The sequence below is a fragment of the Pseudonaja textilis genome, chromosome 3, assembly GCF_049901715.1.
Source record: "Pseudonaja textilis isolate UNSWEBS1 chromosome 3, rPseTex1.2, whole genome shotgun sequence".
Lineage (NCBI taxonomy): Eukaryota > Metazoa > Chordata > Lepidosauria > Squamata > Elapidae > Pseudonaja > Pseudonaja textilis.
Genome location: NC_141992.1, coordinates 35,069,486 through 35,084,490, shown reverse-complemented (window position 1 = coordinate 35,084,490; position 15,005 = coordinate 35,069,486). Strand labels below are relative to the sequence as shown.

General features: G+C 40.9%; 1 protein-coding gene across 7 annotated transcripts in view; it reads left to right on the top strand.

The window, feature by feature from the left end:
* The window catches only part of CEPT1 (choline/ethanolamine phosphotransferase 1), a 51,372-nt gene that overhangs the window by 13,252 nt on the left and 23,115 nt on the right, over positions 1-15,005 (top strand). For all 7 annotated transcript variants that reach the window (XM_087929258.1, XM_087929259.1, XM_087929260.1 and 4 more), the window contains exons 4-5: positions 6,527-6,668; positions 14,251-14,335. In XM_087929258.1, coding sequence (XP_087785384.1) covers positions 6,527-6,668; positions 14,251-14,335 — 227 coding nt within the window. The remainder of the gene's footprint in view (positions 1-6,526; positions 6,669-14,250; positions 14,336-15,005) is intronic.

Here is a 15,005-nt window from a genome sequence, read left to right as displayed (position 1 = left end):
ATTGAAGCCTTCCACCACAAGGTGAGCGGCCATTTTGTAAGCCTGTGGGCCAATTTATACCCAAAGGGGCTTAATACAAAAAGTTTACGAACAGTTTCTTTCCACCGTAAGAGCCTTTATTCTTCAAATGGAGCAAGATAAGGGTCAGGCAGAGTCCCGTCCCCCCCAGTGGAACAGTCTCTTAAATAAGAGAAAGAGCAACACACCCAATCAGTCTAGAGGGAGGTGGCTGCTAAAATCAGAACTAAGGCTCTAGCCCCTAAGAAGGCAACTCAGGCTGAGTTGAGAGCAGAAAAGCACAGACATGCAGCCCTAGAGAGGCAGTTCAACAGAACTATTCAACAGAAGGAAGTGCAACTACAGCATCCTTCAGGTGATACCTGTGGGCACCAGCCAAGCCCTCCCAGGGGAGGAGAAGTAATCTATGAGCCTTTCCATCCTCCATCCTGGTCTCCTGAGGCTTTTGCAGTACAATGATCCTCAGGATCTAAGCAGATCTGGGCCTTATTTCCAACAGGCTTCTGGGCCCTATGCTCCTCCCCCTCCCTCCAGGCCTCGAACCTCTTCTCAATCTAGGCCTGAAGCCACCTTCACTCCCTCAGCAGCGAGCCTTCGGCCTTCTGCCCCTACCTTTGAGCATAGACCAGGGGATATCCAAGATGTTGTCTCTTTGGCCATTAGGCAGGGATTAGCTGAAGGCTTCAAGCAAATCCTTCGACCTCCGGAAAGGGTTCAGGCCCTTCTCCCTTCTCAATCCATAAGTTGCCTCATCACCCTGATTTACACAGGCCCCAGGACCTCAGGATCCATTCTTCTCTACCAGAATGGGAGGAGGTTGATGAGGAGGGAAGGGCTTCACCATCTGAACACAGTTACGCCTCTCGTTCAGAACGTGAAGAGGGCAAGACCTTTGACCAAAATCTTCAGAGGAAGAGGACTCTCGCCCAGAGCAGACATCCTTTGCATTGGTCTTCAATCCTTCTCTCTTCAGGCCATTAGTCAGCATGGCCTTGGTCACTGCCAAGCTGTCGCCAGAGGAAGTGGCTCCCGAGCCACAAGGAATTCCCTCTAGCCAGGGAGACTCATTCTTCTCCAAGCCTGTAGTGCATGCAGGGGTTTTGCCTTCTCCCACTTGGTTCCTGGAACAGTGCTCAAGGAACAGTGCTCTTCCCCTTCGGCAGGTCCTCGCCCATCTTCTCTGGATAAGCGTTTCTACAACGTCAGCGCAGCCCTGGACAATTCCCTGGCAGTGCCTTCTGTTGACATTCCGGTTCTGGCCTCATTCCTATTTTCTGGTACTCTCACGTGGGCATCCATACGGTGGCTGCACCAACTCCAGATTAGATTGCCTACATCTGACCTTCAGTCTCACCAAGACCTTAATAAGATTATCGCAGTGGCGGAATTCACTGGAGATGCCACTCTCAATTCTGCCAAATTTGGATCTCGGGCCATGGCATCTTCAGTAGCAGCAAAAAGACTGTTATGGCTCAGAAATTGGCAGGCGGAGTCACGCCGTAAATGGAAGCTGGTTTCAGTTCCATTCGCGGGCGATAAGTTTTTTGGCCATGCTCTGGAACCTTATCTCATCAAAACCAGAGATAAACGTAAAATTCTCTCTTCCTCTGGGAAGAGAGCCGACTATCGCCCAGCTCCTTATACTGGTAAACAGCCCTTTCGGGAGGGTGGGTGTTGTTCCTGCCGTCGCTCTAAGTAATCCCTCATTCTCCCCACCCATCGGAGGTCGCCTAGCCTTCTTTGCCTCCAAATGGGAGGAGTCAACAGTGGATGCCTGCATGCTCAGCACTATTAGCTCAGGATTACAACTGGACTTCTTAATGCACGCCCCCCCCCCCCAAAATTTTTTTGATCTGTCCTGTCTCTCGGGGCATTTCAAGGCAAGACATGAATCAGGCCATTCAACTCCTTCTTGAAATCCAAGCTATTCAAACCTGTTCCCTGCTCTCAATGGGGACGTGGGCTTTATTCTCGCCTTTCATCGTTCCCAAAGCCTCGGGGGGTAGCGAACCATCCTGAATCTAAAATTTCTCAACCAATTTGTAAAATACAGGCTATTTAAAATGCAGACTCTGCATTCTATTTTAGAGAGCGTTCGGGAGGGCGATCTCCTCTCCCACTGATCTCATGGAGGCTTACCTCCACATCCCCATTGGGCCTCATCATCACCAGTTTTTCCGTTTCTGTTATCAGAATACCCATTACCAGTATTGAGCACTTCCCTTCGCCCTCTCATCGGCTTCAAGGGTCTTCACGAAGGTTCTGGCAGCATTGATGGCATCTCTGCTTTCTGTTCCAGTGAGGATCCAATGCTACTTGGACAACATTTTGATTCTGTCCCCCTTCATCCATGCAGCCCATCGGGATCTGCAAATTACCCTGTCATATCTCCAGAGCCACGGATTTTTCCACTCCTGTCCACTCTAATGGTTCCTGCTTCCCTACCAATGAGCAGGAACCAGCCACTCATCCATCAAGGTCCTGCTCCCACCACAAATCCGTAGATCTGTCAATTGGTGGTGTTCCCTGTTAATCTGGAAGGGACTCCTTTTCAGGGTCCCAGACAGGCTAGTGATAACCACCAATGCCAGCCTCCTGGGTTGGGGTTCCCATATGCAGGGCCAGATAGCTCAGGACCTTGGTCCAGGTCAGAGCAGGCCCTTCCCATAAATTGGCTAGAGCTCAGAGCCATTTTTCTAGCTCTCAAGCATTTCAGGCACTCATGACCAGCTTTCATGTTCTAGTCCTTATGGACAACATGGCCGCCATGACTCATGTCAACCGGTGGGGGGAGACGAGGTCCAGAGCCCTCATGGGAGAGGTTCTATGGTTGCGGTTATGGGCAGAGTAATACCTGTTGTCGATCTCAGCAGACCACTTCTCCGGGATCAACAACTCCCAGGCCGACGTCGACCAGGCAGAGAATGGTCTATTCCTGGAAGGCCCTTTCTGATGGTGCCTTAGGGAGGGTCTCTCTCTCTCCCGCTTTAGCCCAGTTGGCAGAGGTTCTTAGATTCCTTCAGCATGATCTGGATAAAGGTTTGGCCCCCAACACCTTACGCAGGCAGGTGGAGGCCCTCTCCTCAGTTCTTTCATGGGGTTCGCTTCCTTCCTTATCCCATCACCCTTCAGTCAGGAGGTTTTCGAAAGGGGCTTCCAACCTGCACCCTCCAGTGGTTCACCGGTATCTTTCCTGGGATCTTCATGTGGTCCTTTATGCCCTTACAAAGCCCCCTTTTGAACATTGTCTCTCCATTTCCTAACTCTTAAGATAGTGTTTCCCGTTTCCATCACTTCAACCAGGCGGGTATCTGAGCTCGCTGCTCTTTCCATCCGACAGGACCTTTGTTCCTTTTACGATGATAGGGTTGTCCTCAGTCTGGACCTCTCATTTATTCCAAGGGTTAATACCTGTTTCACAGGTCCAGGACATTATGTTGCCTGGCTTCTGCCCCGTCCCGCATTCGCTAGACATAGGTAGGGCTCTTAGAATATACATTAAGCGCACTTCCTCCTTCAGGAAGTCTGAAGCCATTTTGTTTCCTTTTCCCTTCTCACTTGGGGCACAAGGTCTCTTCTCCTACTATTAGCAGGTGGGTCAGATCTTGCATTGAGCAGGCCTACTAAGCTGTGGCCCTTCCAGTTCCTCGAGGTCTGACAGCGCACACTACCAGAAACTCGGCCACTTCGGCTGCCTGGGCGACCCAAGCACCCTTGGAGGAGATCTGTCGTGCGGCCACGTGGACATCTCCATCTCCTTTCATCAGATACTACTGTCTGGATGTCTTTGCCTCGGCAACTGCAGCCTTCGGCAGACGGGTGCTTCAACGAGTGGTTCAACAGTCGGTGTGATGAGCCGGACGAGGACCCACCCATGGACATGCAAGCTTTGATATGTCCCATCCTGGGCTCTCGATGCAGCATGGAGGAGAATGGGCATTGGTAGACGTTACCGTGAACGCCCTTTCTATCTATGCTGCGAGAGAGCCCAGCCCCTCCCTTGATACATCCAGAGAGGGTAAGTCATATTTCTGTATTCATTTGTGCTTTCAGAGACACCTTTCAGTCTGTCAAGTATCTTCGCCAAAGCTGGGTTCTCTTCTGGGGGCTGGCTTTTATATCTTAGTACAGACTCGGCTAAATGACGTCATAGGAAGGAGTCAACCCATCCTGGGCTCTCTCGCAGCATAGATAGAAAGGGTGTTCAGGGTAACTTCTACCAATGCCCATTCTAGTCCTGCTGTACATGTAAGGCCAGCTGGATGATTTTGGGACAGGTATTCACTCTCAGCCCTAGGATCAAAGCAATGGCAAGTGATTTCTGAAATGTTGCCAAGAAAATTGGATTTGTACAAGCAATCGCAATCAGTCAAGATTGACTCAAAATCTCACACATGCAAAACCAAATAAAGTAAAATTATTACAAAAACTGCTTATACCAAAATCTCATGCCACAGGTCAACACCTTGGTAATACGTTTACAAAAAATAAAGAGTATTCTAAAATAATATTCTGTTGGAATATTGCTTTAATGGTTCTGCCCAACTTAATTGGATGCTTTGCTGTACTGTACTATATGATACTATGTACTATGACAGAAAGAAATAGGAGGAGGCCTTTATAAGTATATCTAAGTAAAAATGCTGTTGTAGCTATTGCAGCATAAACTTGTTTGTCTATGAATAAATAATAACAAATTTCATTGTTACTATTTTTTGTGGTACTGTACATTTATTAATTTCTCCTGCCTTTCTATGATCAAAATGGACTGGTACGTGTTTTTGGATTGTGCTTTTAGTAGATATTAACTGTTAATAACATAACCAGCAAAACTGCTGAAAGGTCACAACAATTATTATGAATATATTTATTTATAAAAGACTCCAAGTGGGGGTGCATGATACTTGAAAACAACTGCACATCAGCAGTTTTTAGAATGCTTGGTGCCAATGGCTGGGCTGTGCCTTTCCTAATTAGATTGCACATAATATGTTCAAAATTCTACGATATTTTCTATAATAATAGAAAAATAAGGGTAAAAACTTTCTAGTAGATTATTATAGAGAACAGTGTATTAATGTTTCAAAGAGACGTATAACAATTGTGTGATCTAATTCTTGTTCTGTTTTCTATTTGAAATCATGTTGCTAAATTATGAAAACCAAATAAAGAAACATTTTTCTTTTATCATAGTCAGACTTTCGATATTCCCCACCATAGTTATACAATTATCAAGTGAGGAATGCAGATCAAGAAAGTTCTCATTCAATATTGAGATTCAAAGGAAATAAAATTAAATTCAAATAAGATATTTGAAACTAGGTTTGATTTGAACCCAACTGATTTTTAAAAAGAATCATGCACTGTATTGGGAAAGATCCAAACTCTTGCAGCTAGCTTATTTTTATGACTGAATGGAACAAAATAACAGTGATGGGAGACCATTTAGAAAATATTAACTCCTGGCAGATAGTTTCAAGGATTTCACTACAATAAATTTTTGCTATATTGCAATCAGAAGGTCCATTCAGTCTCCATTCCTCCCCCACAGCTTTGATCATATGGAAGAAAAGCTGCACAGTATTTCTATAAACAGAAAGCATAGTAACTCCATAACATCTTTCAATATCCCAAGCAGTTTAAACTGCTTTAGAAATTTGATTACTATTCAGACTGAATACTTCAAAGTTTTGGATAGTGCTGGTTCTAGAATAACAAAGGCAAGATTTTGAAATTAAATTTCCTGTAAATAGTCAAATATTGCTAATGGTATAATTGTATGTATATTTAGAAAAAAACTCATTAAATTAAATATTATATTTTATCCATTATTTATATTTACATTTGTGTAAACACACACACACACACACACACATTCATACAGGTATATAAACCTCAAGGTGGCAAACGTATCTAATGTTCCCACCTCTTAATTTTTCCCACAGCAACCCTGTGAGATGGGTTAAGCTGAGAGAAAATAACTGGTCCCAAATCACCTAACTGGCTTACATGCTTAAGGGAGGCCTAGAAGTTACAAACTCTGGTTTCTCGGTCAGCATCTTAACCATTATATCAAACTGTTCCTCAAAATGTACTTTAAGACAATGAAATTTTTAATTTATTTTCAAACAGTGAATTTACATGTGACTGAGCATCTAGTATCATTTCCAATGTAGTTAATTAGGAGTTCTGAAATTTGTTGTCATGTATATTTTTGTGTTTATACATAGTATCATTACGCTAGCATAAAATATTAATCATTTGTGGAAATTTATTTTTAATCTTGCATGTGTAAAATGTAATTGATAACATTTACAAAAATTGGAGACACTTCTGTATGCCTTTTGAAGTAAATGTTTGTTGTGAATTTTATACTTTCCAGAATCCATCAGAAATATAAATGAGTGAGAGGACAATTTATATATTAGAAGTTATTAAACAGCCATAATGATCCATTAGAGAGTATGTGCATTTTCTACTCCTCAGTTTTAATTTATTTTATCTTCAGTCTTCGTGGTTTTGGGAACGTGTATCGCTGTGCAACTGGGGACAAATCCTGACTGGATGTTTTTCTGCTGTTTTGCTGGGACATTCATGTTTTACTGTGCACACTGGCAGACATATGTCTCTGGAACAATGCGCTTTGGAATGTAAGTACTGTAGCTGAGAGAAATATTTTGCTATCTTACCTATCTGTTTACAGTTGTAAAATGAAACCTGTTATAAACAATTTTAATTGTTTAAATCTGTTGTTTAAATTCAGTGTCAACTAGATGCAGTAACATTTGATTTTGCATATTTTAAAAGAATCATTTTTAAAAACAACTTTCCTTCCTTGAATGATAAGGTCTGGTTCACATATCATTTACAATGGAATTAACAGTATCTGTCTATATGATGAATAATTAATTAGGTCATGATACCGTGTTTCTCATAAAATAAGGCCGGGTCTTATATTTTTTTTGAGCCACAAAAAAACAGTGACTTAATTCCCCCCTTGCATCCTCATCTGGAGCCCCCCGTGGGCAGCCTCGCCACCAGCCGCTTCTAGCGGGTGATCATGGCGAAGTGCAGAGAGCTCCCTACTCCCACCAAACACCTTTGCTGCAGACCCAAGACCTTTGGCACACGCCGCTGTTGCTTTCCCTTCTGCCCATTCTGCCGCCATGTTTAGAGCTGCCGCTTCCATGTTTGGAGTGCCGCTGCCATTTGGAGTACCGCCGCCATTTGGAGCACCGCCGCCATGTTTGGAGCTGCCGCTTCCGTGTTTGGAGTGCCGCTGCCATTTGGAATGCCACTGCCATTTGGGGCACCGCCGTCATGTTTGGAGCTGCCACTTCCACGTTTGGAGCTGCTGCTGTGTTTGGAGTGGTGGCGGCACTCCAAATGGCGGTGGTGCTCCAAATGACGGAAGCGGCAGTTCCAAATGCAGACATGGCAACTCCAAACAGCGGCAGTGCTCCAAATCAGCGGCAGTGCTCCAAACAGCGGTGGGGTTCCAAACGCAGAAGCGGCAGCTCCAAATGCAGAAACGGCAGCTCCAAATGGCAGCGGTGCTCCAAACAGCAGTGGTGCTCCAAATGTGGAAGTGGCAGCTCCAAATGCGGCAGTATGGGCAAAAGGGAAATCAGCAGCGGCGGGCGCTAAAGGTCTTGGGTCTGCCACAAAGGTGCTTGGCAGGAGTAGGGAGCTCTCCGCGCTCTGCCATGATCGCCCATTAGGAGCAGCTGGTGGTGAGGAATTGCTGCCCGCGGGGAACTCCTAACGGCAAGTCCCCCCGCCCTTTCCCCCATTTTGCACGTTTTAAAATAAGGCTAAATTTGGGGGGAGGGGCTTAATTTTATTTTATGCCTAGAAAACATGCTGGGTCTTCCTATTGGGGGAGGTCGTATTGTTGGAGAAACACAGTAGATGTATGAAAGTCAGATCTGAATTACTTTTTTCGAAAGCTACAAAATCACCGCTTGGCTGCATTGGTTCATGCTGCTAATTGTATAACTTTTTCATCCCAAAGGTAGGACTACTAATTTAGAAATAGTGTTCATACACTTTGTCTCTCATCTCTTGATTGCAAGGATAAAAAGCATTGGGTACACAAAACCATAGTATCATTTATTATCATTTACATTTATTTTGTTTACATTTGGTCTGTAGGAATCCAGCCACTGTCGTCTTTATGAAGAATAGCTTTATATTTTAATTATATTGGATAAAGTAATCCAGTTGTCAACAACTCACAGTTTATTAAGCAGTGGCAGTGTGTGAACCAGCATTAAGATCATGGATAACAAATTCCTAAAATACAAGAGTTTTTAAATTTAGTTTAGAGCATTTTAAGTAATAAGGTAAAAGACAACTATATTCAAATGCATGGTCTTTGTATGATTCACTTTCTGAAGCAGTAAGCTTCAACTGATTTCATGTGAGGTTTGAGTACTGGGGGGAAATAAATCTTACATATTCCCTGTGACCAACAGATTTTCAGTTTGAAATTTGTTTTTCAATAAACATTAAATACTAGAGCTAGATATTAAACATAGGTCCTTAAATGTATTCTAAGATATAAAATGCTTCTTCATTGTATTAAGAGATAGCAAGATCATGCAGATTTCATGCAAATTTCATGACTTCATTATTTAAGAATGTACTAATAAATATAAATTAAATGAAATATCTTCATAGATTTTCCTTGTGATTTATTAAACAATATTTTATTTATTTACTTATTTATACCCCACATTTTTTAAATAAATAACTCGAGGTGGCAAACACACTCCTTCCTCCTATTTTTTCTACATCAACAACTCTGTGATATAAGTTGGGCTGAAAGAGAGTGACTGGCCCCAAATCACCCAGCTGGTTTTTCATGTCTAAAGTGGGACTAGAACTCACAGTTTCTGGTTTCTAGCCTGGTGCCTTAACCAAGTCTAAGACAAATATTTAAAGAATCTGATGTGACTAAGACTTTATATGCTTTTCTTTTAGACATACAATTGGGCTACTTAAGTATAAAATGTACTATTTTTTAAAGTAATAAAATGATAACACTAAAATGTTGCCATTAAAATATATATTCCATTTCAAAGTACTTTATAACCTATTATTTTCTGCAGATATGATTTTACGTGAGTGTAACAGAGATGGTCATAACAGAGAAATTAAATTAAAAAAACATTTTTTTTCATTCATTCACAGAGGTGATCATTTCTGCTCTCTTGGTGGTTTTTGTAAGCCAAGTGTGGAATTACTGCTATAGATTGTCTAAACTTGTGATGGCATGTTGTCATCACATGATATATTGCAACTCTTTTCCCTTTGCTAAACCATGGGTGGGTGTGGCCAGCATGTGATGCATCTGGCCCACATGCCACGAGTTTGACACACCTGGTCTAAAGGATTATATGAGGCTAATATAAAGTTGGCCTTAAAATTTTAAACTTAAAATTTTAAACTGGATTTGTGTGAGGTTGTTAAAGGAATTATATATTACTTTCAAAAATATTCTTAGTCTCCCTCTTCTAAATTACCGACTGCAATTCATGATACTTAGAAATTTTGCAGTGGAGTTCAGCTGGTGGGGATTGCATAGCTTACAGTTGTTTTCTTATCTTCATAATTATAACCTTTTTAAAGATTTCCTATGATTTTGAATCCATTTCTTCATTTATGAGTAAAAAAATTGCAGTCATGGAACTTTCAAACTGAAATATTTCCCCTCCTCACTCTTAGATTTAATGTTACCAAGTCTGAAATCTGTATTATAATAATTCACCTTCTAACAGGAATTCTTGGATCTGACTTTTGGAATGACATGGTAAATGATAAAAATTGGTTTTGCCTGGGAAGCAAAAAATGCAAATTCTATGGAGGCAGCCCTTTTTTGTCATGCACACTAAAACTGAAAGAAGGCAATTGTTTTACTAATGATATTTTTCAGGCATTTGTTTCAAGATGATTATTGGTTGTTGTAAAACATACAGAACTGACGCAATCTCTTCAAGAAAAAAAATGGTGGAATGTTGGAGCAACTCATTACATATCATCAGAGTTAATTTTGTTCTTTTGTTAGAAAACTTTCTACCAGGAAAAAGAATTGTGTGGATAGCTACTTAGAAATACACACTCACTCTTTGGTTAGCTACTACCTTGATTTATGACCATTTGCAAATATAAGGTTTATTTAAAAAATATTCTAACCCACTTGTGTATATTTGTGATCAAATTTTATGCACCTGACACTAACACACACTGGAGTGAGAATAATGCTGACATAGTTATAAAAGAGAGCTTTATCTAAATAAGATAGCAGCAACCAGTAATTTTCACAGCAACTCTCTCCCTATTTCAATTGCATAGTTCACTTAGTGACCATTTTGCTTAATGACTTGTTTATTGAAACAGAACTTGGTCGCTAAATGGGGAATGTGCATATTTATGTTCATACAAATATTCTCATTCATCCTTTGCAGTTCCTTGATCTCAAGTTTAGGAAAGATTCTACAGTTTCCTTTCTAAAATGTATAACAGATAAATTTCTCGTAAGTTTAAATTCTGTCAATCCAGTTCTCCTTTCTAAAATACTACCTGTAGTAGTACAGGTACATTTGGACTTTTAGTTGTGCTAATTTTTCTGTTCTTTTGTGATGTCCATCACAAAAATGGTTTTTAACAGTTCTAATAGAGCATGCTGATATAAACATAATTTTAGGTAAGCAAATTATTTATTCCTTGAATGTATTTTTTTCTGACTGAACTGGGGGATATCCCCGGGGACCTTGCTGCATGGTCCTGCCAAAGCTCCGGTTAGATCTTGGAACCAAAGGACAGCCAAGGTTTTGAACAGAATGGTGCCTAGGTAGCTTCTCTTGACCCTTTGCTCCCAACATGATTCACAGAAGAGCTTCAGGTTCATAAAGGGCTAAAAGACTAATAGAACACCTCTGGAGAAAAACAAGGTATGAATCTGATTGTACACAACTAAGAGCTGCTATTAAGGCCTACCTCATGGCAGTAAGAGTGGCAAAACTCCATTACTTCTAGCTCTTATTGCATCTGCAGAGTGTCACCCAGTGACCCTGATCAGAATAACCTAGTCCTTCTAGCAACAGGAGGACTCTTACATATGCCAGTTGCGCCCTTTCCTGAATTGGGAATCCATGCACTCAGTCACTAAAGTCCTGGTCATCTCTGATTTGGACTATTGAAACAGGCTGTATATTGGTCTACCCTTGAAGAGTATTCAGAATCTTCTGCTGGTGCAGAATGCAGCTGCACTTTTGAGGACCCAGGGTGGCCCATATTACACCATTGTTCCATGAACGACACTGGTTGCCAGTTTGCTTCTGGGTCCAATTCAAAGTGTTGGTTATCATTTATAAAGATCTTCATGGCATGGGTCCAGGTTATCTGAAGAACTAGTTTATTCCACTGCTTCACCCACACTGGCAGAAGAGGCAGTCATTAATGGATTAATCAGATCTCACCTCTTTCCCATGCACACTTTGCTTCCTTCCTCTCCATCTTGATTAATTGAATTTTAACTGAATTTTAACTGTATAGTTCTTTTTTATTGTTTTGATTTGTTATATGATGTTGCATTTATGAGATAGGCGGCATAATAAGAAATAAATTTCTACTAATATTGATTTTGAAAAGAAAAATCTCACACAGAAGGAATTTCCAAAGTCATATGATTGGTATACTGACATCTAGAAATGTTAATCCTTTTAATAACAGATTAAAATGAGATATTTGCAATAGTTGCAATTCACATATGATTTCTTGGCATGAAAAATATGAATGAGAGCTTGTATATGTGGGGAAGAGTTTATGTGTTTATGCATGTATTTATGACAGTTGCATTGTACTGGAGTCTTATGATCACCATTTGTACCCTTCCCTGCTGGCTTCTGATAAGCAAAGACAATGGGAGAAGCCAGATTCACTCAACAACCAGATGACTCATTTAACAACTGTAATGATTCGCTTAACAACTGTTGTAAAATGGGGTAAAACTCACTTAACAACTGCCTTGCTTTGCAATTGAAATTTTGGGCTCAATTATGGTTGTAAGGACTACTTGTATTTAATTAATGTGCATTAAATAAAATTGAATCTACTCTTTATACTACTTTTACCTGTTCTATTATCCTGAGTCGACCTATGTTTAAAGGATAGCTTCCAGAAACCAAAGGCCAGTTCTTGGCCTGAAAAAAATTGTACATCTTAGGAACAGCTTTAAATGGAACACACAAATAAACTAGGAATAGCCCAAGAATATGATGTGATGATTCATACACCAACTTAAAACTATGGTTTCAAATTATGATTACCGTATATACTCGAGTATAAGCCGAGTTTTTCAGCACATTTTTTGTGCTGAAAAAAACCCCCTTGGCTTATACTCGAGTCAGATTCCCCCTGAAAAAAAAAATGGTGTGCGATCTCAGAAAACAACGTGAGCCGCTGCCACCACCTTCTCCCCCTCCTCCTCCTCCCGAGCGGACTGAAAGCAGCCAGGGCTGAGGAAACAAAGCCACCTCTGCTTTTTGGGAAATTGTTTTCTGAGCCTAGAGCCAGGCGCTTTCATTGCAGAGGGAGCTTCTTGTTTCAGGAAACACCGGGCGTCCAGATGCTGCCCCTGAGGGCAGAGGCACGCATTCTGGGCTGCGCGATTCCCACCCAACCCAAAGCCATGAAGTCCCCAATCGGCTTTGGGTGGACGCCGGATGGGAGCTCCGGTGCAATGACGGATGGAGGCTCAGAAAACAACGCGAGCCGAGGTGGCTTCTTTCCTGCCCTGCTGCTTCAGCTGGATGCCTCTGCTTCCTTAGGGGCGGGAAGGGGTTCATCTGGACCAAGGGTGAGTCTCCCCTCAGTTTCCCCTGAAGGATCTTCCGTCGCTTTTGCCTTCTCTCTATGTCTTCCCTCTGTTAAAATCCCCACACACACACACACACACTTATTTTCAGGCGGATAGATTTCGTGCCTGAGCATTCTCACATGATGGTGGGATTTCCCCCCCCCCATAAAAATGGTTAAATAAAGAAAAAACAATACATCCTCATGCAAGAACTTTTCTGCTTCCGATTACCCCCATGCTTACAAGTTGCAAAGGAAACACGGAAGCAGGGAAGTGGCTGCCCAGCTCCGGAGCTCCACACCATTTTTTTTTTCCAGAGGGAATCTCACTTGAGTATAAGCCGAGAGAGTTTTTTTCAGCACAAAAAATGTGCTGAAAAACTCGGCTTATACTCGAGTCAATAAGTTTTCCCAGTTTTTTGAGGCAAAATTAGGTGCCTCGGCTTATATTCAGGTCGACTTATACTTGAGTATATACAGTACTTATGGGTTCACATAGTCAGTCTTGATTTAGCATGATCTGTTTATTTAAAGCACCATGAGTCAATTCATTGGAATCAGCGGTATAAAAAAATTAAATCACCACAGAAAGAAAGGAGAAAGATAGTTGAAATCAGAGATGGTATTCAGCAGGTTCTGACCAGTTCTGGAGAACCAGTAGCAGAAATTTTGAGTAGTTCAGAGAACCGGCAAATACCACCTCTGACTGGACATTTTGCAATATCCTTCCCCTGCCACACCCACCAAGCCACACCCACAGAACCGGTAGTAAAAAAAAAATTGAATCCCACCACTGGTTGAAATCCATTATTTTTCTTAAAAGCTTTCTGTCTAAATTCTTTTTACTGGTGGGCAAGATTTAAATTTCTACAAATGCTTGTCATTGTTTGAAGTAATTAAAACTTCTAATATTCCTAGCTGCCCTCCTATAGAGCCAAAGGATTAGTCGGAAGGAAAATTCTGAAAGTTTCTCTTGTAACCATTCAATGCAATGAGAAAGTCACATTTACATTTTAAAACCAGTTTGAGTGTTGTAGAAATGTAAAGCATTGCTGGTTCTCTATTTATGAAGTATGTGCTCTATGGCATTTTAGAGTTGTGGTCTAGACCACCCTGACTGAATAAAAAAGGAGAACATACTGTAAATTAACTACATAAAAATAAATAATAGCTCTGTACTGTGAAACCAATGAAGTACATTAGTTATATATATATTAAAATATTTTGCTTTAATTTTTTTTCTCGTTCCATTCACTGTTTTTTTTTTCTCTCTTACCTTGTGCATGATAAACAAGAGCTGTGGTGCCTGCAAAATTATTTAAAATTGCTTTGAGTAATTCTGCTTTTTTGGCTTTTTTTGTACCTAATCAGAATTGATGTGACTGAAGTGCAAGTCTTCATAATAATCATGCATTTACTGGCAGCGATTGGAGGACCTACGTTTTGGCAAACTATGGTAATTTTGTCCATTTATGTTATATCATTTAGTCTTCTATTCTAGAGAAATTAACTATATATTTATATTTTTGTTGGAAAGATTTTAATATTTCCAATAGAATAAATGTCTATTCTCTTAAATTATATTTTGGTTACATTCTCCAAATATTTCAACAGTTTTTAACATAAGATGCTGTGATTCAGTCAAAATCTCTTCCATAAGAAATAATTTTGATTGATATCTAAACAGGTCACTAATATACCGGATAATTCAGTAGCACAAACTAGTAGACTGCAGTCGCATAACTTAAAAATCAGTATACTGGTGGAGCTATGCATCATTTGGAGGGATGCTTTGCATAGTACTAGGATTATGCAAGAAATGGAAAATACATTTTCTTTCTAACCCAGAGCAAGCCATTACATACTGGAAGTTCTGCTGAACCACTTCAGTCAGCCATGGTTCAACAGAAACAAAACTAGAATACTTGGATTGTTCTAGCTATTAGGTGAATCAAAATCTGGAGAGATCCCTGAGTATTTGATGGGTAAGTATAGCAAGGGCTGGCCCTTTTTCACTCTTTTTCTTTTCAGTAGCCTTCAGTGAGTTATATCCTACCAGCTTCACCTCCAGTCTCTACCACCTGTGTTCAGACTCCTTGGCCACCGCTAACATTCTTGGTTTTTTT